A 22,516-nucleotide genomic window follows, 5' to 3' on the forward strand; every position below is an offset into this window, starting at 1 on the left:
ATGCAAGCCCTTGCTGTCCCTTGTGATGTCTATTGTTGTGTCGAGCGAGAGCACCCACACTTGGGCGAGAGCTCTTTCTACAAGCTATCTCTTATGGACTTGAACAAAAGACCAAAGCTAGAACATAAAACCCCAAAAGATGAAGCCATTTCTATATAGCCCTATACCTCCCTTTTATAGCACAAGTGAGGTGAGAGTTGCATCTCTGCATGGTGAAAGGAAAATGTGCCCTTGGGCCATTTCTAGTTGTTTTGGTGATTAGATTCTCAACACATTGTCTTGGACTAACACCATCTTGTATGAGCAATGAACACAGGTAGTTAAAGCAAATTGGGAAAAAAGTGCAATTGGGGTATATTGCAAATCCTATCATATTAAAGGAACAAGGGACGATTCTAGCACTTAGTAATTTTTTAGTTGCTAACTATGTTCATCTAAGTGCTAGGAAACTCTTCAAGTCGAGACAAATTAGAGTTAAGAAATTTGGCTACGTTTGGCCAAACTTGCACCAGTCTGGGGAGCACCGGACTGTGCGGTGCCCAGGCTGGCCAACTGGCCGAACATGCCACTCTCGGGAAATTGGCTGAGTGCTCTGGCAACAATTCACCGGACCGTCTGGTGTCCACTGGACTGTCCGGTGAGCCAGGCGACCAACGGCTCTTGCCTGCACCAACGGTCGGTGCGCAATCAACTGTTGCCACGTGTGCCGGTCCAATGGTCAACTGGCCGCACCGAACTGTCCGGTGAGTCGGGCAACCGAAGGATCCAATGACTAACTCAACGGTCGGCGTGGCTGGTATGGAAAGGAATCACGTACTGTTCATTGTCTGGTGCACCCGCAGACAGAAGGCAACCACTGCCTTCGAAATGAAGATCAAACGACTCTTTTGGCCCTTAGGGCTATAAAAGGACCCCCTAAGCACATGGAGCTATTACACAAGCATACTTTGAGGATACTACAACTCCAAGACTCAACTTGTAGAGATACTTCACAAAGATGATTTGATATAAGGAAGAAAATCATGGTACTCAAGTTTGATCTTTGGATCACTTGAGAGGGGTTGAGTGCAACCCTTGACCAAAGGAGGTCACCACAACATGGAGTAGACATTGGCCGAACCACGGGATAAAATCGTCGTGTCTATTGTACATTTACTTTATTGTGATTGTTAATTTCTTGAGCTCTCATATTCAGTTGTGTTATTGTTCCTAAGTTTGATACACATTTAAAAAGAGCAATCAAGTGAAGAGTATAAGGGTATACCTTTCTCTGGATGTTGATAGACTATAGCATTAAAAATGTCCCACAAATATGAGTATATAAAAATTCTTCCACAAAGAGTATAAGGGTAATTGTGGTTTGATGAGTAATTTCACCTAAGAATCCTATAGTGTCCAACTTTCTTGGATAGAAGGAATTTCTTGGGTAGAGGGAATATATCCCATTAGCAATGTCCTTTTCGGCCCTAAAAGCTTACCGAGTTTAACACCAAAGTTTCCTTTTGCAAGTTATTGTCAAATCTTGGCTCGTAGCCTTAAGAAGATCCTAGCACTTGTGCCCCTCACTTAAATCCAACTATTGCTTGGTAACTTTATATTTTATGTTCTTGTATGTTTACCTAACCTTTTCTCTTAGGCTCAATATAACTTATACGATGTGCGATAAGTTGGCTCTAGGTTCCAAATACTTGGGACCATATCTCATGTGATTATTTTTCTAGGACCATTGCATCCATTCTGACTAGGAGATATGGAATGGACTCATCTAGTTGCAATGTTGACAAAAGAGAAAATATCAAAATTAAAGCACTCTAGATTAGATAGGGATTGTCAACACAACCATGGTTCAATGTAGGATGACATTATGGATGATTGTTGTAGAAACAAAATCATGTGTGTCAAGATTAGGGGAAAGGCATAACCCAAATGTTGGCAAAATGCTATTCTAGGACTTTATCACTAAAATATGTACCCACAGAGGGCCTAACTGTGCGCCAACATGACAGTCTCAAGGTTGTGTGCATGGGGGGAGGGCAAGCACTATGGAGGCTAGGCCCTAGAGCCCTATGAGTAAGACTGGGTGTTTGGGTTACCTGTTTAATTCGGGTCGGGTAGTTTGGGTTTTGATAAATCCGGGTAATAGAAATCGTTAACTGATAATAGCCAAGAAAAAACGCTACCCACAATTTTGGGTTCGGGTATACCCAATTTACCCGAAATGTATGAAATCACAACTTGAGTGATGTTTTTCATGTGAATAGAACTAGCAGTTATCACTCATCAAAAACTCTCATCTCTAATCGAACAACAGTCATGCCATGCACACACTGATAGTGTCACACCTAAGACCCAAGTACCCAATGATGTCCTCATCAAATCACCATTGATCATTCATTCATTCCAGACTCGATAGTTGGAGATAAGTCGCAGAGGACAGAGGTGAACGATGGACGAGGGACGGAGGGAGTAAGGGCAACGTCCGGTGTTCAGCACTCCAACATGGTGAAGAAGCAACCAACGTTCGGGTGTCCGATGACCTAGTGAAGAAGCAACCGGCGTCTAGTGCTGGCACCGCCACCGAGGACAAGGAGACTAGAGAATGGTGTCTGGTCACTAGGTTTTGCATCATCGTGCTCGGGCACTGGATTAGAACAAGGCAACAAGCTGAACCGCTGAAGGCTAAAGCGGGTGCGCCTTGGCTTGATGCCTTGATGGGCTCATCTGCTCATGGGTCGTTGCATAGTTGGACTTCACCTTCACGTATCACGTCCGACGTCTCCACTCTAGCACTCTCCATGCCTCCACAGTCCGCACTCCGCAGAATAAAACAGGTAGTTCGGGTAACATGTGCTGCTACCCGAACTACCCAAACTAATTTTCGGTAATAGCATTTACTATCCAAACTAGGATTTGGGTACTGCGGTTCAGATATTTCGGGTTCAGGTCTGGTTTTTTCGGTTTCGGGTAGCGTGCAATATGCCTAGTCTTACCTATGATCTAGGGAATTACATAGGAGCCCCCCGACACTCCCCAAGATGTCCCTGACTCTATGTGTCCTTGTCTAGGTTGACCACACAAGGTGCTTAGCGATTAAGATAAGGTTCTTGTCTATCACATTTATTGTGTGAAATAGCATAGCGGTCAAAATATGAAGTTGTAGCCACACCTTAGGCCACAAGTGTACCCACGAGCACTATGCAGTGCATGCAATTTAAGTAGCTAATAATTATGTCATACTCAATGGTGTGGGTGCCATATCTACCACTATGACATGTCACACTCACTGTTATGGAACATTAGAGGTGTGCTCTATGCACGGTACAACAACTATGACAAGATAGGAGCAGTTAGACCTCTACTAAGTACGACTCGATGCCTATAAAAGGATGTAAGTATCATCTCTCGTACATTGAAAAAGAGAGTTGTATACAAACATAGAAAAGGATTTTGGGGGATCCGATTATGTATTTGGCTTCACTTGAGACAGGTTATAAGTTCTAGTTATGGTTTAAGTCTTGGGTTCGAGCTTAGAAAAAATAGCACATATAAAAAGCTATCGCTTGAGTCTAGGCTCATTTGGCTCAGCAGGAGACATCACAAGGCAGCTAGGGCTCTTCTCACTTGCTAGCTGAAAGTCGCCTAGAGGAGGGGGTGAATAGGCAAATCTGAAATTTATAAACTTAAGCACACACTACAAGCCGAGTTAGCGTTAGAATTAAATGCGAGTCCAAAAGAGAGCGCGAAAACAAGTCACAAGCAAATAAGAGCGGATGACACGGTGATTTGTTTTACCGAGGTTCGTTTCTTGCAAACCTACTCCCCATTGAAGTGGTCACAAAGACCGGGTCTCTTTCAACCCTTTTCCCTCTCTCAAACGGTCACTTAGACCGAGTGAGCTTTTCTCCTCAATCAAATGGGACACTAAGTCCACTACAAGGACCACCAAAACTTGGTGTCTCTTGTTTTGATTACAAGTGAGTTGAACACAAGAAAGAAGGAAGAAGAAAAGCAATTCAAGCGCAAGAGCTCAAATGAACACAAATGTCTCTCTCTTGTCACTAATTTGGTTGGAGTGATTCCGGACTTGGGAGAGGATTTGATCTCTTTGTTTGTCTTGTATTGAATGCTATAGCTCTTGTATGAGGTTTGAAGGTTGAAAACTTGGATGCAATGAATGGTGGGTGGTTGGGGGTATTTATAACCCCAACCACCAAAATAGCCGTTGGTGGAGGCTGCTGTCGCATGGCGCACCGGACAGTCCGGTGCGCCACCGGACACTGTCCGGTGCGCCAGCCACGTCACCCGACCATTAGGGTTCGACCGTTGGAGCTTCTGACTTCTGGGCCACCGGACAGTCCGGTGGTGCACCGGACAGTCACTATTCACTGTCTGGTGCGCCTTCTGGCGCTGCTCTGACTTCAGCGCACGCAGGCGTGCACTGTTCACTTTTACTGTTCCGTTGCAGACGACCGTTGGTGTTGTGTAGTCGTTACTCCGCTGGCGCACCGGACAGTCCGGTGCTACACTGGACAGTCCGATGAATTATAGCGGAGCGGCTCCCAGAATTCCCGAAGGTGGTGAGTTCGGAGTTGGGTTCCCTGGTGCACCGGACACTGTCCGGTGGCACACCGGACAGTCCGGTGCGCCAGACCAGGGCTGCCTTTGGGTTGTCTTTTGCTCTTTTTATTTGAACCCTTTCTTGGACTTTTATTGGTTTGTGTTGAACCTTTGCCACCTGTAGAACTCATAATCTAGAGCAAACTAGTTAATCCAATTATTGTGTTGGGCAATTCAACCACCAAAATTCATATAGGAAAAGGTGTAAGCCTATTTCCGTTTCACTAGCTCAGACATAATCGGAGTGTGTAATGTATGTATAGACTTGCGTCTAACATTCAACCATATAGAGGGTGTAAGGTATCATGCTTAGGTAACTTGAACCTCTCTAAATTATGTGCGAGCTTACCATCATGTTGATGCCCTAATCTAGCGGTCCTAGGCCTATTCCTCTCTTTATTCCCATATTTCTCTAGCACTATTGGTATGTTGGTGTCACAGCAAGATGATGATGTGTGCCTAAGTCACACACGATGGTGGACTAAGGATGCCAATGGCATATATGTGGGCTATAGTTTTGATATGACAATCTAGCTTTTACAGCTCACAAATTGAAGCTTTTTAAGTGAACCGACTAATAGTTGCATGGTCAATCATGTTATTTAGAGAAGGTGAGAAATCCCTTCTTATTGTTGGTACAACCAAAGGATCAAGAGGTAATTCCATATGAGCAACTTATTCTTGTAAAAATACCTTTTAGTTTTCTCTCTAAGATACTGCCATTAGCATCATTACTCATTTCCCTTTATCATCCCCTGATCCAGTAACATATAATTTCCAAAATGGTAGTTTGCCCTTGTCTGTTCAAGTTACATATTTGACTACGTAGGTGAGGGAGTGGTTATTCTAATCCACACCCCAATGCTCTTGTACCCATCTCCTCTCTCCCTAAAACCAAAGCTAAAGTCTAGTGGCGACAAGGTCGATTCGAAACTGGAAACATATATTCTCTCTATTCTTATTCCTAATAAGGTGAATCCTATCCAAAATCAAATGATGAGCTAGGTTTTAAAGTTGATTTGTTACTTGGAGGACAATAGAAGGTGTCTCGAGGCAAGAATGGCGGAGTCGGTGGCGAAAGCGACCATAAATCCTTTACATTGGCTCATACCTATGGTGATTTTCTTTGATTTTCTATAGCCTTGAGTCATAGATTAATATGTGATTGTTTGCTAAGAGTTTTACTTAGGAGTGTAGATGATATAGTTGCAGCAAATTTGTCGACTTTTATATGATCAATTTCAAGGACTTAATTGATGACATGTTATCCATATACCCTAGTAGCTATACAAAAGTAGTGAAATTCTTCTATGTTTGTATGAATCCAAGTGTCATGTTGGAGTAAAAATTCACCAAGACCTAGTTTCTATGTTTGGAAAGCATCAGATTTCCAAGCTGTAAGTATATTTGGTACTTCGATCCTAATAATCCTCCTGTCGGTACCCTGAAACTAGGGTACCCCTTACTACTATATAAAGACGCAGTACCCACGCGGCTATCTTTAGTCGCGTGGTAAAAGAGCTGTGTGTGGGACCAGGCCATGACTCGCCCCAGCCCCGAGCGACTACTCTGGGCCAGCAACAGCGCCTGATCCCACCACATGGGCGGGTCCGGGGCCGCCACATGTCCAGAGAAAGTGATATACTCCAAGGAGTCAACAGTGAGTCCGGACCCCCATGGGAGAGTGCCAGACCCATGCCGGACCCCTGTATATACGGTCCAGGCCTCCAAGATTGGCTTAGCCCAGGACCTCCACGTGTGCGAACCGGACCCCTAGAATGGGACTCGGACCCCCCATATAGGGTCCGGACCGCCCACAGTAGGGTTCCAAGACATAACATACTCAGGCCTTAATCAGGACCCAGGCGGGGGTCCAGAGCCGACACGTGTCCAGACCTGGTCTGGTGGCTTCCAGACCTATCCGCATACACTCCTGCTCCGTGCTCAAGCGGAGTCCCGATGCTGCCACGTGGCATACTACGTGCGACATAAGCCAACGGGTGGAACCTGGCATGACGCCTCTAGGCTACGCGCGCTTGTCGGGGCTCAGTATTCTTGTATGTGCCTCCCTTAAACTATAAAAGGGAAGGCACACAATGTTACAAGGGACGGACTCAATCACACTCTGAATACTACTTACACACAGTGGAGGTAGGGTATTACGCTCCGACGGCCTGAACCACTATAATTCCTCGAGTCCTCGTGTGTTCATCCCGAATTCACCAAACAGGCAACCTCTTAGGCCCCCTCCTCATCTTAGGATTAGGGTGGGTGCGTTCCGCCACCCGACCGGTGGATTTCCCCACCGACACCTCCTATTCTTGTTTATGAATGGGGCTCACCTAATGCTTTGAACTATGAACATCTGCCTTCCCACCTTGAAGATGTGCCTCATATACTATCTTTGGTAGATAAAGCCCTTAGTACTAATACCTAGCATAGCCAAACTATTGAAGCTAGTGTTGGACCCTCTCATACTAGCCCCCAAGGTACTAAACCTAGTGGTGGTACCCATGTCCAAAATGCCTTTGTTGACACCTAATTTTTGGAATATTTTCCCTTTAATATGTAACATATTCATTTAGGACGTCAGGTTCAGGTCCAAACAATGTTGAACCAATTCCACTTGCCATTCTTCCTCCTTGGGAAAGCATTCAAAAGCCAAGCACCAAAAAGAGAGTGGAGAAGGAAAAGAAAGTACAAGTTGAAAAGGGGAAAATCAAGAAGGAGATTAAGAATAAGGTAGTATTTCCAACTCCACGAGGTAGTCCAACAATTTGCACCAAAAATAAAGGAGGACACTACACTCCTAAAGTCTAGTTATGTGCACTAGAAGCAAGAGGATACTCAATCTTTGATTTCCTAGAGTTTTGTCTTTTGCATGAGATAGTCGCAAAAACTTATTTTTAATGGAACATGTATTTGTATGCATTTGATCATATTTTGTACCTATGTGGACTTTATGCATGTGCAAATCATTAGGACATTCAACCTTGATGTGAAAAACTCTGGTTTTAACATGTTTGTTGAATATTATGTTGCAGCCATGTGGACTTTATGCATGTCTATTAACGAGTCTTGTCGGAGAGAAAATCCTATGTCACGGTGGCGGAGTGCACCCACTCTGATTCTAAGATGAGGAGGGGCATAGGGATTTGCTTGATTACCTGGAAGAACACGAGAACACAAGAGGTAAAGTGATTCGGGGTGCCGGAGTGTAATACCCTACATCCACTGTGAGTTTTATTGCTTGGGAGTTTTTGAGGGAGTCTATCTGAATTTGTTATGGAACTCATCTCAGACCTTGTTCGAGTTGTCCACTACCGTGTGTGCCTTCCCTTTTATAGCCCAAGGGAGGCACATACATGGTGAATGAGCCCTGACAAGTGGTCACAGTAATCTATTAGCTAGATATGGAGTAAGTAGAGCGTCGGTCGTGTAGATATCTTGTTTTTGCTATGTCCTTCCCTCATCTAATCGGAGCAAAGCGCAGGAGTAGGTTGTGGCGTATGCTGACGCGCTACCACTCATAGGGGTGCTCAAGCGATGGTGTCCTGTCTCCTGTTGCCTCAGTAACGCATGAGCTACAGTGGGAGTCATGATGACAGCACCCCACACGACGCAGGGAGCCAAAGGTCTTGCCTCAGTAATGCGTGAGTTACTATGCGGTCTGTGTACTGTGGGCACACCACCTGCCACTAGGGCGGCAGGTTTGTGTCTTATCCGCAGTTAATGCAAAGGTGTTTCGGTCTTAGAGGCCGACGTCAGGCTTTTCTCGATGGCTTACATCACGCGTCGTAGAACACATGGCAGCAGCGGGCCTCACCCTGTGGGGGGGTATTAACTGGGATCACCCTTCCTCGAGATAGCTCCGGACCGCCCTTGGCTGGGGGGTCCGGATGGTGCTTGGTGTGGTCACGTCTCCTCCGGTGTTGGCCAACACGTGGTAGCATCGGACCCCCTTAGGTCCGAGTGGCCGTTCTCGAGGGTCTGGCCCCCGGGGGCACGTTTCGAGAGGCCATGTATTCAAGGTACGTGGCGAACTCAGACTCCCTCCGCTAGGGTTTCAGAGCGTTGATTATAGGTGTCGGTCTTTGCTCAAATCCAGTGGCCTTACTAGGCAGGCCCAACCAATGGGCTAGGATGGACCACCATTAGCATGGTGAAAAAGGGTAGTTCGGGGGGTCCGCCTTGACCCAACAGTAGTGGGTACCCCAATCTTGAGGTACCAACAAGTCTCTCTATTGAATCACTACATAGAAATGTCATTTTATTCAAAGTTTGTTAGTTTTTGCCTTGATCAATGGCAAAAATTGTTATTCATTACATGGCTTCTACTAGAGTCAGATATGAGTTATGACTACTACCACCAGCAGCCATAAGATAGGTGCAAATACTACAACACTAGCTTACTTCATGAAGATAGCATACATGAGATGCAAAATAGCCACATAGACTAGTGTGTACCATCTATATAGCCTTTCCTTCAACATACCATTGATGACTTTGGTTGTAGTAACATCAGTTGTGGCTTCTCTCACACCCGGTATTGGAGCAACATCAATTATACCTTAGAGTGCTTGTTGATGAGGAAACACCCCACCATGCTCACTTGGGAATATCATCATATCCTCAAACTAGAATACTGACAATCTGACATCCTCTAGCATTGAGATAAGATCACAAGCAATTCCATTAAGAGTGAGGATGTAGATGAACAAAACAAAAGACTTACACAAAAGTATAAGCACTTGAAGAATATGTCTCCATAGTTTGCTCTAGCCATTTCTACGTTCAAGTTGCAGAACACATTGCAATTAGGGCAAAATACCCTTCTCACCATTCTTTAGATGCTACTACATGTTTGTGAGTTGTGACATAATCACCTTTGAGACAAGAGTTGAGACAAAGACAAATCTATAGAAGAGAGCCAACCAATGGAAGGAGAATATGTGTAAAGTGTTGTGAGCTCACCCTATTAAATAATAAAACTTTTCTAGAATGATGCCAAAATGCCTAGTTTGGCGCCAAGATGCCATCTGGACATTTTGCTTAATAGCACATAGAGGACATAAATCTTCTTTGCTTTTGGTTGTGAACTAAGGGCATGATGGTCCTTTTAGTCTCTACTTAATAGGCATTATATGGCCTTAGAACAATATATAGTGGCATGTACAAGATGCAAAAAACTAAAATGATGTTCAAGTGTCACGAGATGTTTTCTAGTGGCATGCAAAGCATTTAGTGAAGATTCAATGGCTCATGGGGAATTAACTCAAGGATCAATCAAGTAGTGAAAGACAATGTTGAGGTGGATGGAATTTTCCCCTTTTGTGAATAATAGGTTTCACATATGTCCAATGGGTGTAGGTGCGCACATAGATCGACCTCCTTGTCAATAGTTAGGATTTGCTAGAGATCTGGTGCTAGTACAACCATGTCAGTATGGGTGTACACATCACATAATCATGTCAGGAACCATAGGTTTCTTGATGCGAATAAGGATACCATTTATATGTGACAATATATATGACTATTTTGTGTCAACACAAATTTATTTGTAGCCTCGACCCTAATATGGTCTATAAGTCATTATGAAGTTTAAGATTTATCGTCTATTGGTGGTATTTTTAGATTTACTAATATCACCCTTTGTCTCATGCATTTTGCTCTTTTTCTTAACCTTTTTATTTTTCTTAGTTCTTTCTTTCTAGGGCATTTTTGTCGCATTAAAATGACTTTTTCCTCCAAATAATGTTTTACATCATGTGGTTTATGCTATAAAAGAAAATGATGGGACAAGGACAATTAACATTTATAACTAGGGTTGTAATAAGAAAGACAAACAACATATCTATTTTGCAAATAGATACATGTATTATCGTATCAACCATATAAAAGCTTGCAAATAAAATCTTGTTAGGAGGTGCAACTAATATAAAGTAAAAAAACTTGAGAGGGCATGTAGTAATATAGATGGGGCATTGATATGATAAGTATGCAAAACCAAAGTTATGGTGATGAGGTTACATTAGTGGCAATGCCAAAATATATATTAGTCATACACAACCTAAAGTTCCAAATACTTCATAATTTGTGTCAAATGAAACTGTTTGATCTGAAAAGGCAACATGATAAATAATAAAGTGTATCATAAGGAGTGGAATATCATAAGTTTCAATATAGCATCCAGAAAAATATATACTTCCATTTGCTAAATAGATGTGAAATATGTTGAGTTATGAGATGATGAATGGACAAGTATGGACTAATAGTGCGTTTGGTTTCAGAACGAAGTGGGTTGGGTCGAAACCGACCCATTTTTGTGGGTTGGGACGGACCCGTTCCTTGTTAGTGCCCCTAGGTATGGGTATCCTAGTCACTACAATCAAACTAGGTCTGGACAAAGAGGACAACCTACAATCCTTACCTTCGAGGTGGAGCTGGTCAACAAGACCCTTTGAAGAAACAACAGAATATATGGTCTGACCCCTGTCACGTGCCAGCGCAAGAGAGCCCCTTGCCAGTCAAGCCAACAACAAGCTCCATTCTAGAACAACCCTCGCCAACATGTTTGATGGGGGCCGATTGTGCCATGTGATCATGTTGGCCCCATGCCCTTGGTGGGTCTCGTGCCGCCATGTGTCCTTGGGGTCCTGCTGGGCACTAGACCCCTTAGGAGGGCTCTAGACTCTCCTAGGAGGACTCCCTCAAGCTCACGCTCTGCCAACTACTGTATGGGGCTCGGGACCCTTTGTTCATGGGCTCCGAGAGGCCCGGCCTATTGCGAGGTCTAGAGATGCCACATGTCCGGTCAAAGGTCAGCTCCTGATGCACCATGTGCCCGGTCGCCCACGCCAAGGCTGGTCAAAGAGTTGGTGGAGTTAGAAGACGTGTTGCATCCATCCAATGGAACATGCACGACTATGGCAGCATCATTCCCACTTCCTGGCTATCAAGGCCCAAGTTCTGTGGCATGGCACCAGTGCGACACTATGGCGGTGTGGACGACATGCACCACGACCTACCGCGTCCCTGTAGCGACGTGTGCATAAACCTACCATGTACCTACTTTCTTGTAGCTTATGCCACGGTATGTATGTCAATGATCATCCGAGATGTGCACCACAACCTCCTAGGTATCTTATAACGACATGGAGGATGTGCTCCTTTACCTGGCACGTCCTAGGGCTTCCGCAATGCTACGGGTAGGGCATACGTCTACAACACCTCGGACATGTCTACAGGACATGACTTCCATTACTGTAGGATGGGCTAGACCCCTGGCTAGACTCATCTGTCAGTTGTAACCCCCTCACCCTTGGTATATAAAAGGGATAGGGTGGCCCCTGTGTAAGGGGTTCCAACTCCACACATTTTACACATTCGGGCTCTCTTAGCCATCCGGTGCTCGGCACTTAGCCATTTGCAAGCAATCCAATCCACTCAAAGAGATCGTAGGGTATTACGCTCTGGTGATCCGAACCTTTATAACCCTTGTCTGCCTCGCGGTTCTATGTATGTTTGTCATGTTCCTCCTCCCAGTTAATCGGGTTGGGCCTAATCGGTCGTCTAAGCAATAGGGTGATACACCAAAATCCCTGCCGAATCTATATGGGGTATACTCCATGTATCTGTGACTGTCACCTGATGACAGTCGGGTATTTAGTGAATCTAGATAATATCGGTGAGATATAACAAAAAAACTTCGTCTTCAAGGACATGATTATCCCCATCCGGACTATCCAATGTGTACGGTAAAAAGTCTTCACTTTGATGCTTGTAGTGATCCTTTTTAGAGTTACTTAGTCTATCACCAACAACTTACTCATCACCATATGTTATTTCAAACTTCACTCTAACTATTAGGCTTTGGCACATGAGGTGCGTGGATGAAGAAGCCCTAAACAAGGATGACCGTTACTGGTATGGTGGTGAAGCTAGCTACTTTTACTCGTTTAATTAATTTTTGAATTATATTGGGAACAACATATATAGGATATGTTTGGCATCCCTCTAGTTTAAAGAATTGTTGGTGCTCTAACTACGGGCAATCAAACGGAGGAGACTACTCCTAATTAATACAATACAGATATACCACCCTAGAACAGTACAGATAGCACATTTGTTTATACTATCTTATTATTAAGACGGTCATGACGACGATCGACGAGAACGGATACGTATGTACATACCCTTCACAGAAAGTTCTGCTGCGGCGGGCTTTGTAGTCGTCACGACGACGGACCGACCTGGCGGCAACGCCTCACCACCACCGTCGTCGTTGCCCATCTCCCCACGGTCTGCTGACGGTGCGGCACCCGTCCATCGTCGGGGTGGTCGCTGCCGGTTTGGCCTCGCGGCCAGCCGCACAGCTGGGGCGGCGGCGGCGGCAGAGAGCGGGAAGCACGGCAAGCCGGCGACAGCCATGGAGATGGAGGAGCAGAGGAATCTTGGGGGTCAGAGAGACTGAGAGAGAGAGAGAGAGCGCGAGGGAGAGGTTGAGCGAGGTGTGCGCATGCAGGCGTGCAAACCGCAAGCGTGAGCAGGAGGATGGCGTGGTGCAGCGCTGCTTTCAGTTGCATTGTCCGTATGCACCGTGGATCGCCCCCAGGCCAGGTGGCTAGCGAGCTGTATGCACATCAGCATGCGTTTTTTATCGGTTTTTCAACCTGCTTTTAGCTTCTACGAAAACCAAAAAAACGAATAAAAAAGTGGCTTTTTTGTTTCCTCGATGACGCATTCTCAAATACTAACTTTTAGCTGGTAGTACAAAATTCACAGTATACTCACTCCTCGATATCCTGTTATGGTTCGTGAAAATTACTCAGTTTTGGTTATGTCCGCTGTGTCTTCCAATCGTGTAGATCTCGCGAATTCCTCTGCTGGCCGAAAGTCATGTACATATCTTTTACAGTCTCTCACATCCACCACTCGGATGCCCACAAACACAGATCCAAATTTACAAAAAAAAACCCTTTAGTAATTTGTTTTTCTTCTATTTATATAGACCAGCAGCTGGTATGTGTGAGGGGCTGTAAAAGAGATTTTTTATATCTGGTATGTAAAGAATTTTTTTCCCTGCTCTAATGGCAGCGGCAACAGGGCCGGTTAGGTCCGCTTGTTAGCGAGAGTGAGATAGTCTCTAAGAGACTAGTCACATGATTTGTCAAGACAATTTTTGGTTATTTAGGGCTAGTTTGGTAACCACATTTTACCAAAAGATTTTCATTTTCCAAAGGAAAAAATAAACTAATTTCCCATGGAAAACTAGAAATCTCTTGAGAAAATGGAGTTTCCAAACTAGCCCTTAACAGGAAAATAATTCTCCAACAAACTAGTAATCTAACTCACCAAGTCATCCGAATCTCTAAATTGACCCTCTCTAGATAAATTAGGTCATATTTGGAATCAACCATTCAACCTAGTTTTAAAAAAAATCATTTTTATTTTTTAGCTAGGAGAGGCTAGCTTCTTGGTTTTTAAGAAACTGTGAATCTAGTTTCTATAAAATGAGGCATAGACTGGTATGTTTAAAACTAACTCAGTTTCCATAAACTAATTTTTTTAAAAACTGAGTGGTTCTAAACAGACCCTTAGCTAGCCACTCTGGCTAGCCAAACTAACTTGCCTGTTAGAGAGTATGTTCGAATAAGATACTATATAAAGAGTTTAAATTTTATAGATAAATAAATAAAAAGTTAAATAGAGAGTCAAAAATACAGAGTTCCTTAGAGATGTTCTAATAAACGGGGTTTTTTTGGCTTTCTGCCATATCTTACAATAACTTTTTTATAACACAAAGCTGAAAAGTACTTTTTTTTTCAAAATCACAGCGTGCTTGGAATGAGGTTTCCGTTGCTCCGCGGAAAGCTTTTGCTCCATCAGCTGATTAACGTGTAGTGAAGCATGTGATGCATGCATGTGGATCCCTGGCCGTGTTGCGTTGGAGTCTCGGTGAAGCGATAGGTGCGACGCCAACGCCAGGATGACCCGTCCGGGTACAAAGTGCGCGTGTTTTTTTAAGGACAAATTCTGTTTTGGGCATTTGGGCACGGAAAAGCTTACGGTTATATTCGATTCACGCACCTTAGAATTTCATAAAGGAAAAAAAATTTAGGACAATGCACTACTACACGGAGCCTTTTGAAAGACGGCTAGAATGGATCACAAAAGCTCGGGTCTCCTGACCTCGCCGCTGCAAGTTTCCTCTCTTGCATGAGCCACGGCGCAACGCCACCCGCTACCGTCCATATTAGGGTCCATTTGTTCGACAGAGCTTTGAATCTAACCCTAACTCGACTGTCTCTAACCACGTCATTTATATTCATCCTCTATATATGTCTTTTATAGTCTTCTCTAAAAAAAATTCATCTCTTATATCTTATTTTTCTCTAGCAATGTTCTATAAATCATGTCCTCTATACACAAATATATATATTAGAGATATTTTTTAATTTTTAATTTTTGTACATACATATTTATCATACTCTAAAATGTATTGTACATATTTTAGTTTTGATAAACCAGTTGTTTAAAGTATTCAAATGAATAGAGAACCGTAGAGAAACTCTATATATAGAGTATCCAGTAACGTCCTCTAAATTTATAGGACCGTTTAAATGACGTTGCTGGAGAGAATAAATGACGACCTAATCCTCTAAATTTAGGGTACATGACTTTTGAGGTTCTGGTTGGAGCTAGTCTCTTGGTTGGAGCAGTTTTATTTACCTCCGGCTCTACTTTTCTAGAGAGAAACTTTTGTTCGGTTAAAGCAGCTTCTCGTCTTTGGTTTCTGGCTTCGTATCTCTCTCGCCTTCGCCTCCCTTACATCATCTCTTTCTTTACCTGTGCTAGCTGCTGCCCCGACCCGACCGCTACACTGGGGCACACTGACACTTCTCCACCGGTGGCGAGCTCCTCCTCCGTCGATCCCGTCCTCCAGAGCGCCGCCGCCCCTCACTCACTGACGGCAGACGTCGGATCGGAGGTAGCACGCGAGGAAGGCAAGGGCCGGTAGCTGCTGTCTCTATGGTCTAGCTCTCCCTCTCGTGTTTTATTAATTCTCACGACCAACGATCTAGGAGTGTATATTTCTGACAGGGGAGGAATGTCTGTGGCCGCCAATGCCCGGTAAAGCCTACGGCATGTAGGCCGATGATTCTGTCCTGCAAAGCGCGGACACGGAACACAGCGATTTGATTTGCATGCAAACATCTTTAGCAGGCGCGCGGGCACTGGCACTCCTCGCATCATGCCTGGGCCCTGCGCAAGCAAAAGGAACTATCGATTCATCGATCCCAGCAACATGCACGCCCTTCCATTCCCCCATCCACCTCCTCGCTTTCATGGTCAAATATCTCCTAGTACTGCCTTCTTTGTACTTCCAAACGCACAAGGGAATCATCCCGGCCGTCTCAAGCGGCACAGTATACTGTACACACACACCAAAACAAAAACAAAAAACACATACACTGCATGCAGATAGTTTCAGACATTTCTTCAGAACTGTTTCAGTGCCTTGCTCCTCTTCTTCCAGTTCATCCACAGACCTTACCAGGGAGATATACAGATACAACTAAATAACAGAAGTGTGTGTGTGTGTGTGCCAGAACTACCAGAGGAATCATTGCATTTTTTGGTGGTGCCAAGTTTTACAACACATCACATTGCTGAACAATCAGTTGAAATGGAGGCCTAGTTTAACACTCTCTGAACTCTTCCGTCCCCGGCAGCTAAAACCGCCACGCTTATCGTCGCTGAGCAAGCCCGGCCTAAACGTCGAGGCATGTCCCAGGCTGGCACTTGGTAATTACAGGTTTCTGGGCCGATGACGGCTTACGCATGCATACAAGGTTCTCGCGGAGTGAATACACCGCTGGACTGGATGAGTTTGTTCAGGTTTCCTTGCTCTTGCCCTTCTTGGACTTGGCCGACTTCTTGTCGTGGTTCTTGGACCCAAGGCTGTTCACCCAGGCGTAGTCGCTGGGCACCGTGAAGGGGTCGGCATTGTCCGCGACCTGCGACAGGTTCACGGCCTTCGGTCTCGAGTTCTTCGAGCCCCACCTCAGGTACGAGCTGCTCTTGTGGGCGTCGGGCTTCGCCGTGATGCTCCCTGGCCCTGGGCTCGCCAGCAGGCTGGGGCTCGACATCGGGGTGAAGAACTCCTCTGGCTCCGTGAGGGGCACGAACTTGGTGAAAGTGATGACCACCCTCACTGTCGGCACCACTGGGATTGCAACCTGCATGGACGGCGAGCATGGTCAGTGAGCTGAATGCAGAGCTGCGTTGCATTTAGGAGCGCCGAGATGAGCTATGTTATGTGCGACAGGATAGTTACAAGAACAGCCTTCGGAATATGGTATAAATTTATTGTGACAAGGAGCAGCCATCAAGTGATGGCATGTCTGCACTTTGGTGAACACCACTTCTGCCGAACATGCAGCAAGCTTTCAACGAGTGCTCCACTCCAAGCTGTATACCTGACCAATTTCTAATTTCTACAACACTGGCCGGAGGTTTAGTTATTCCCGTCAGGTTTCATTTGTCATACAAATTCTCTATCATTCATCAAACAAGACAGTATGCACTATGCAGGTGCGTGCCAGAGCTGAGCTAAATTCCCCCAAATCCGTGTCCTAAATGCCTCTAACTGTTCTGCAATCAACTAAACAGTAAAGAACCGTTGAAAGTATCAGTGTCAACAGTTTTTTTTCCTTCTTTGCCCGGATACTCGGATAGCACTCTTTACAGGTTGCAGGCCAGTATGCGATAATTCTGACTCAGCTTCCTATGTTGTTGTCGCTGTGGCCGCTAAACTTTGGGTTTATTGCTGCCCGTAAAAGAATCACTTGCAATAAAACAACCTGATCAACAGACAAGAATCTGCAAGCGTATGAGGAGTAACTACTTCGCCCTGCCCGCTCAGATATGGTCTGTTTAGCATTAGAACATCATTTGAGCTGGTGGTTCACCATCACAAGAACGGATCGGAACAATCCGTTTGTCATGAAGGATGAATGATTGCGGAATTGAGCAGCAATTGGATCCGGTAACGAAGAAATATGTGCAATTTTGTGGTTTGTTATTGAGCAGGAGAGATGTGTTACCTTTACAGGGAAAGTCCCTAGTGGGAACTTGGTGGTGAGCAGCTCGCGGAGCCGGCGCACGGCGCGCACGCGGCTGGCCAGGATGTCCAGCAGCGGCAGGAATTCGTCGACGCTCAGGGGGAAGTCCTCCGTCAGCCACACCGACGGCCGCAGTGTCTTAATCGTCTCCTCCTCCTTCCACTTGGCTCCCCCCGTCGTCGTCGTCGTACCTGGGTGCCGGGCGAAGATGCCGTCCTCGCCGCGCCCCACCGACGCGCACGCCGGCAGCCGCCGGGGCACGTCCACGCTGTTCCTCCGCCTCTGCGGGGTTCCCAAGTGCGACGGCGGCCCCGCCACGCTGCGCCGGCCGGGAACGTAGCAGCTGCGCCGCGCTGGGGGCGGCGGGATGTCAGCGACAAGGAAGTCGCCGTCCTCGTCGTCGTCCCGGATCTCCAGTGGCAGGAACTCGTCGTCGTCTTCGTCGCCGTCCTCGTCTCCAGCGAGCTCGAAGGTGAAATCCTTGCGTCCGGCACTCGCGGCCTTGAGGGTGCGGAAGGAGAAGACGACGTTGTGGACGTCGAACACCCGCGCCTTCCACTCGCCGACGTTCTCCGTCTTCTCCTTCCGCAGCCAGGTGGTCCTCGGCACGAGCCTCGCGGAGGTGATGTTGAGCCCCGGGCGGTAGGCGGCCGCGTCGGAGGTGGCAGCGTCCTCGTCGCCCGCGGCCGCGGCCGCCGCGAAAGCGTCGTGCACCTCGCGCCGGCCGCGGTGGAGCACGAGCAGAGAACCCGGAGGCAGGCGGCGGCCGCCGGCACTTGTCTCCTCGCCGAAGAAAAGGAACGAGTGGTCCGCACGGCGGATGCGGAGGCCATCGAAGCCGGCGAGCGTGGTGTCCGCGCGAAGGTCCGCTCCTCGCTTCCAAATGCGGTAGGTGTCGGAGGGCGCAGCGCGCGAGAGCAGCGGCACGACGGAACTCTCGAAGTGGAAGTCCACCTCGAGGTAGAAATCCTGGACCCCACGCAGCGCGGCGGAGAGGGCGGGCGCCCGGCGCCGGAGCTTAGCCCAGGCGGCGAGGCGGTGCGCGCGGAGGAGGCAGGCTGCAATCTCCCTGCACCCGAGGCAGAGGGCCTCCTGGAGCGGGGTCCACCCGGCGTGGTTCTGCAGCGTGGGGTCCGCCCCCGCGGCGGCGAGTGCAGAAGCCAAGGAGGGCAGCCGAAGCCGGACCGCGAGGTGCAGCGCGGTGTCCCCGCCCGGGACGTCGCGGCGGTCGAGCGCGGCGGCGACGGAGAGCGCGAGACGGGCCTCCCGGGCGGCGTCGGAGGCGGTAAGGACGAGTGACGGGTGCGCGAGCGGCGGGAGGCCTGCGAGGATGGTCTGCAGCCCCGTGGCGTCCCGCAGCGCGACGCAGTGGTGCGTGGGGCTGTGCGCGTAGTCAGCCGACCGGATCGGCGCCGACGACGTGCGCTTGGCCCGCGCGCCGCCGCCTGCAGCGGAGGGCAAGGAGGAGGGATCCTGGACCGGCATTGCCTGCACGGAGGTCGGAGTTGTTGGCCGGGCACTTGGGATTCTCGCGGTTTTCTCGGGTTCGGAGCTTGGCAGAGGAGCTCAGCGTCTGCCGTCTGGTGCCGGCGCGGTGTGGAGTGGGAGGGAGTGAGGGTGGGCCGGTGGGGAAGCGTGCTGCCGTTGCTGAGAGGTGGGGATAGAAACGGGTGGCCGCAGCCGGAGATGGGTCAAGAAACATTTTTTAAAATAAATATTAGAAACAATAGAAATTAATATCTGTCTCAGCTAGTTACTGGAGATGAAAACGGGTACCCAAACTATTAACACAAATTTAATATTTTAAAAAATATATAATTTTATATTTATCTTTTCTTATGTTATCAAATATATTATTACAAATACGAATAAATTTTTTTATAAACTGTTTTATTCCTAAGAAATGAAAAAATCATATTCGTACTTGAATTGTAATCAACAAAGATATATGATAAATTTGAATTTATTCACGTTCAAAAAAAATCAAAAAGTTAGTGTCGGTATCCTTATCAGAGGTACCCTCTTCTACATTATGAAGACGATGCACACGTACGAGACCTCCAGGTCACACGGAGAGTGGCACCCGACCCCACCACATGGGCAGGCCTAAGGGCACCACGTGGCGAGAAAGGATAATATGTTCCAAGAAGCACCGTTGGGTCCGGACCTCCGCAGAGAAACATCAGACCCTCTGTAGGAACGAGCCCGGAGCTCCCGAGGAGACATGCTGGGTCCCCCCGAGTGAGGTCTGGGCCTTGGCAGGGTCCCGGGACGGAAAGGACCCTGGCACTAGCAAGGGTCCGGTGCCGACACATGTTCAGGCCTTGCCCTACGCTCCCCGCTCAGGCGAAAACCTGCCACGGCCGCATGGCTTGTGACCCATAACGTAAGTCAACGGGCCGAGCCTGACATAAGACCCATACGGTTGTGCAGTCTTTGCATTTATTGCGGAAAAGACGTGTCGTGTGCCACCACGCTGACGGGCGACGCGCCCTCTCAGCATTTAATGCGTCCTGTCCAATCCACCGGCAGATGGCGTCAGGGTCACCCAGTAGACGGCGCGCTTGACCAGTCTATTGGCAAACAGTGCGCCCGTGCCAAGCGGCGCACAGTACCCATCGTCTCTTCTACAAGAAGCTTCCCTTGCACGCCGAAGATACGGAGATCTCGGGCGTCAGGGCACGAGAAGATTGCCCCAGCAACAAACATTGGTGGCTCCAAGCGCTATATTCTTTATGTCCCTGGGCCCACATGTCGGGGTTCAGCATCTTTGTGCATGTCATCCTTCAGCTATAAAAGAGGAGGCATGCGACGTTACACAGGCTCGGTGAGGACATCCAATCTTAGACTCACTCAGACACTCGCAAGTTCATACAAGCTCTCAAGCAATACATCACACAGTGGAGTAGGGTGTTACGCTCTGGCGGTCCAAACCACTCTAAATCTTTGTGTGTTCTTGTGTTCTCCCCACTTTTCCAACTAACAAGCAAAACGCTTAGGCCCCTCGTCATCTTAGGATTTAGGGCGGGTGCACTCTGTCACCCGGCTGGAGATTTGCTCTCCGTCAGTTAGTATGAGAATAAGTATATGTTTGCATCCCTAACTAAGACCGCGTGTCTCGATCCAACATGTGTATATCAGTTAGTTGTCTTATACATTTTTAAAAAAATGAATTATTTTAGTAGGTACAACAGTTTTATATTGGTAAATTTAGCGATGTTGAAATGATATTTGCTTTAACAAAGTAAAATATAACTCGTTTCTATCAGTTGTCTTCAGAGAACATAATGGGTACTGTTTTGGACAATGTTGCAGCCCGAGGAGACTAGAGATCATTTTTGTTTGGTGAGTTCAATTTGGAAGTGGCAGCCATGGAGCTCTTCGCGGATAACAGATCAAAATATAATTATAGACTTCGTTAGTTTTTTGTATAATTTGAAAATCACAATTAGATCTGATTATAGGCTGCTCGACCTGACTAATTCTCGACCCGACCCATCCGAAAAGAATCTGATCTGACCAATGCAATAGTTTTTGACTCACAACAATACACATGTCATACATGAGCCATAATTTTTAACCAAAAACTCGACCAAAGCAAAAAAAACCGAACCGACACGAGCAACAGAGAAGCACAGTCAATCCTACCCGACACTAGACACAGGTCGGGTACGAGCCGTGTCAAATGGTGCAGGACCCAACTTTGATCCGACCCAACCCAATATTTAAACATATCTAATTTCAATAGATTATGAGAGAAGTTTGTGAGATGGTACGTGGAAAACGCATGATGGTTTTCCATTTTCATCCATGTGACTAAAATTTTCCGATTAATCTTTACAGGGATTAAATTGCTCCTATCTTAATTACTTATGGGCTAGTTTGAAAACTTAAATCCTCTCCTGAAGTTCTAATAAAAAAAGAATTTAAGTTTCTAAAGTAGTTATAATAAAATAAGTCTATAGGGGAAAGACCGGATCACTATTGGTGTCTCTATGTAAGATTGGCGGACTTTAGCGAGAATGGGAGGGTAGACTTATCAAGGTTTTTTTTTATTACTACCTCTATTTTTTTACTTGATGCTAGCTAGTACAATTTTACACTAACCAACGTCAACTATAAAAAAACGGAGGGAGTACTTAACACTTTAACAGGCCGAACTCACCATTTTGCTATTAGAAGTGGATTAGAAATTAGTACGCCTATATTTTTCTACTATAAATCAATTAGTGTCGTTTTATATTAGCGTGTTTCAAAAAAAATAGCCGTTATTTTACAAGCATTATATTTGAAGAAGTCTAAAATTCTATTTGACTGGGCTCCTTTTGGCTCTAACTTTAACTCTAGCGACTTCCTTCTAGTTTATTCTTAGAGAAGAGATCATACACAATTTTTTTAAGAAACCAGAGCGGTTTTATGACGAGCTTCCGGGGGTACCTAGACTATGGCATGGGGACCAGCCTTTACCAACCAACCAACCAACCAAACGGGAGGAGCGCTTACGGTGGCGGTGAGGCAGAAGCTGGAGCCATTTGGAAGCCACGATTTTGGGAGTTCTGTTCTGGCTCTAGTAGCTTCTGCGGTGACTCTGTCGGCTTCATAATTTGAAGAGGACCTAAACTAAAATCCTTGTACAGTACAGTAGGTCAGTAGCTGGGAAGAGCAAAAGCTTCATGTCCAGCACGGTAGCACCGTATTCTGAAAACGTTCTACACACACACACAAAACATTTCGCAAGTTGAGAAGCTCATCAAACTAAACCATCCGGTTGA

The 22,516-nt window shown here is 46.4% G+C and overlaps 2 protein-coding genes across 3 annotated transcripts in view; both read right to left on the bottom strand.

Annotated features, from left to right (window-relative positions):
* The window catches only part of LOC100273734 (uncharacterized), a 39,491-nt gene extending 26,300 nt beyond the window's left edge, over positions 1–13,191 (bottom strand). The window contains exon 1 of one of the 2 annotated variants that reach the window (XM_020540369.2): positions 12,813–13,191. In XM_020540369.2, coding sequence (XP_020395958.1) covers positions 12,813–13,047 — 235 coding nt within the window. In that variant the 5' untranslated portion in view covers positions 13,048–13,191. The remainder of the gene's footprint in view (positions 1–12,812) is intronic. The other variant, NM_001148143.1, reaches the window with a different exon arrangement.
* A 2,923-nt stretch (positions 13,192–16,114) lies between these two features.
* On the bottom strand, positions 16,115–19,729 carry LOC109940912 (ankyrin repeat domain-containing protein 13C). The gene is made up of 2 exons (XM_020541286.3): positions 17,727–19,729; positions 16,115–16,859 (listed from the first exon to the last, which is right to left on the bottom strand). Exons 1-2 carry the CDS (start codon positions 19,227–19,229, stop codon positions 16,515–16,517), a joined length of 1,848 nt encoding a protein of 615 aa, XP_020396875.1. The 5' UTR covers positions 19,230–19,729; the 3' UTR covers positions 16,115–16,514.
* Between the last annotated feature and the right edge of the window lie 2,787 nt (positions 19,730–22,516).

The sequence above is a fragment of the Zea mays genome, chromosome 7 (assembly GCF_902167145.1).
Source record: "Zea mays cultivar B73 chromosome 7, Zm-B73-REFERENCE-NAM-5.0, whole genome shotgun sequence".
Lineage (NCBI taxonomy): Eukaryota > Viridiplantae > Streptophyta > Magnoliopsida > Poales > Poaceae > Zea > Zea mays.

Coding starts and splice junctions, on each gene's coding strand:
- LOC109940912 (XM_020541286.3), bottom strand. CDS start 19,229: ATGCCGGTCCAGGATCCCTCCTCCTTGCCCTCCGCTGCAGGCGGCGGC. Junction 16,860..17,726: donor TAGGGACTTTCCCTGTAAAG/GTAACACATCTC, acceptor CCGTCCATGCAG/GTTGCAATCCCAGTGGTGCC.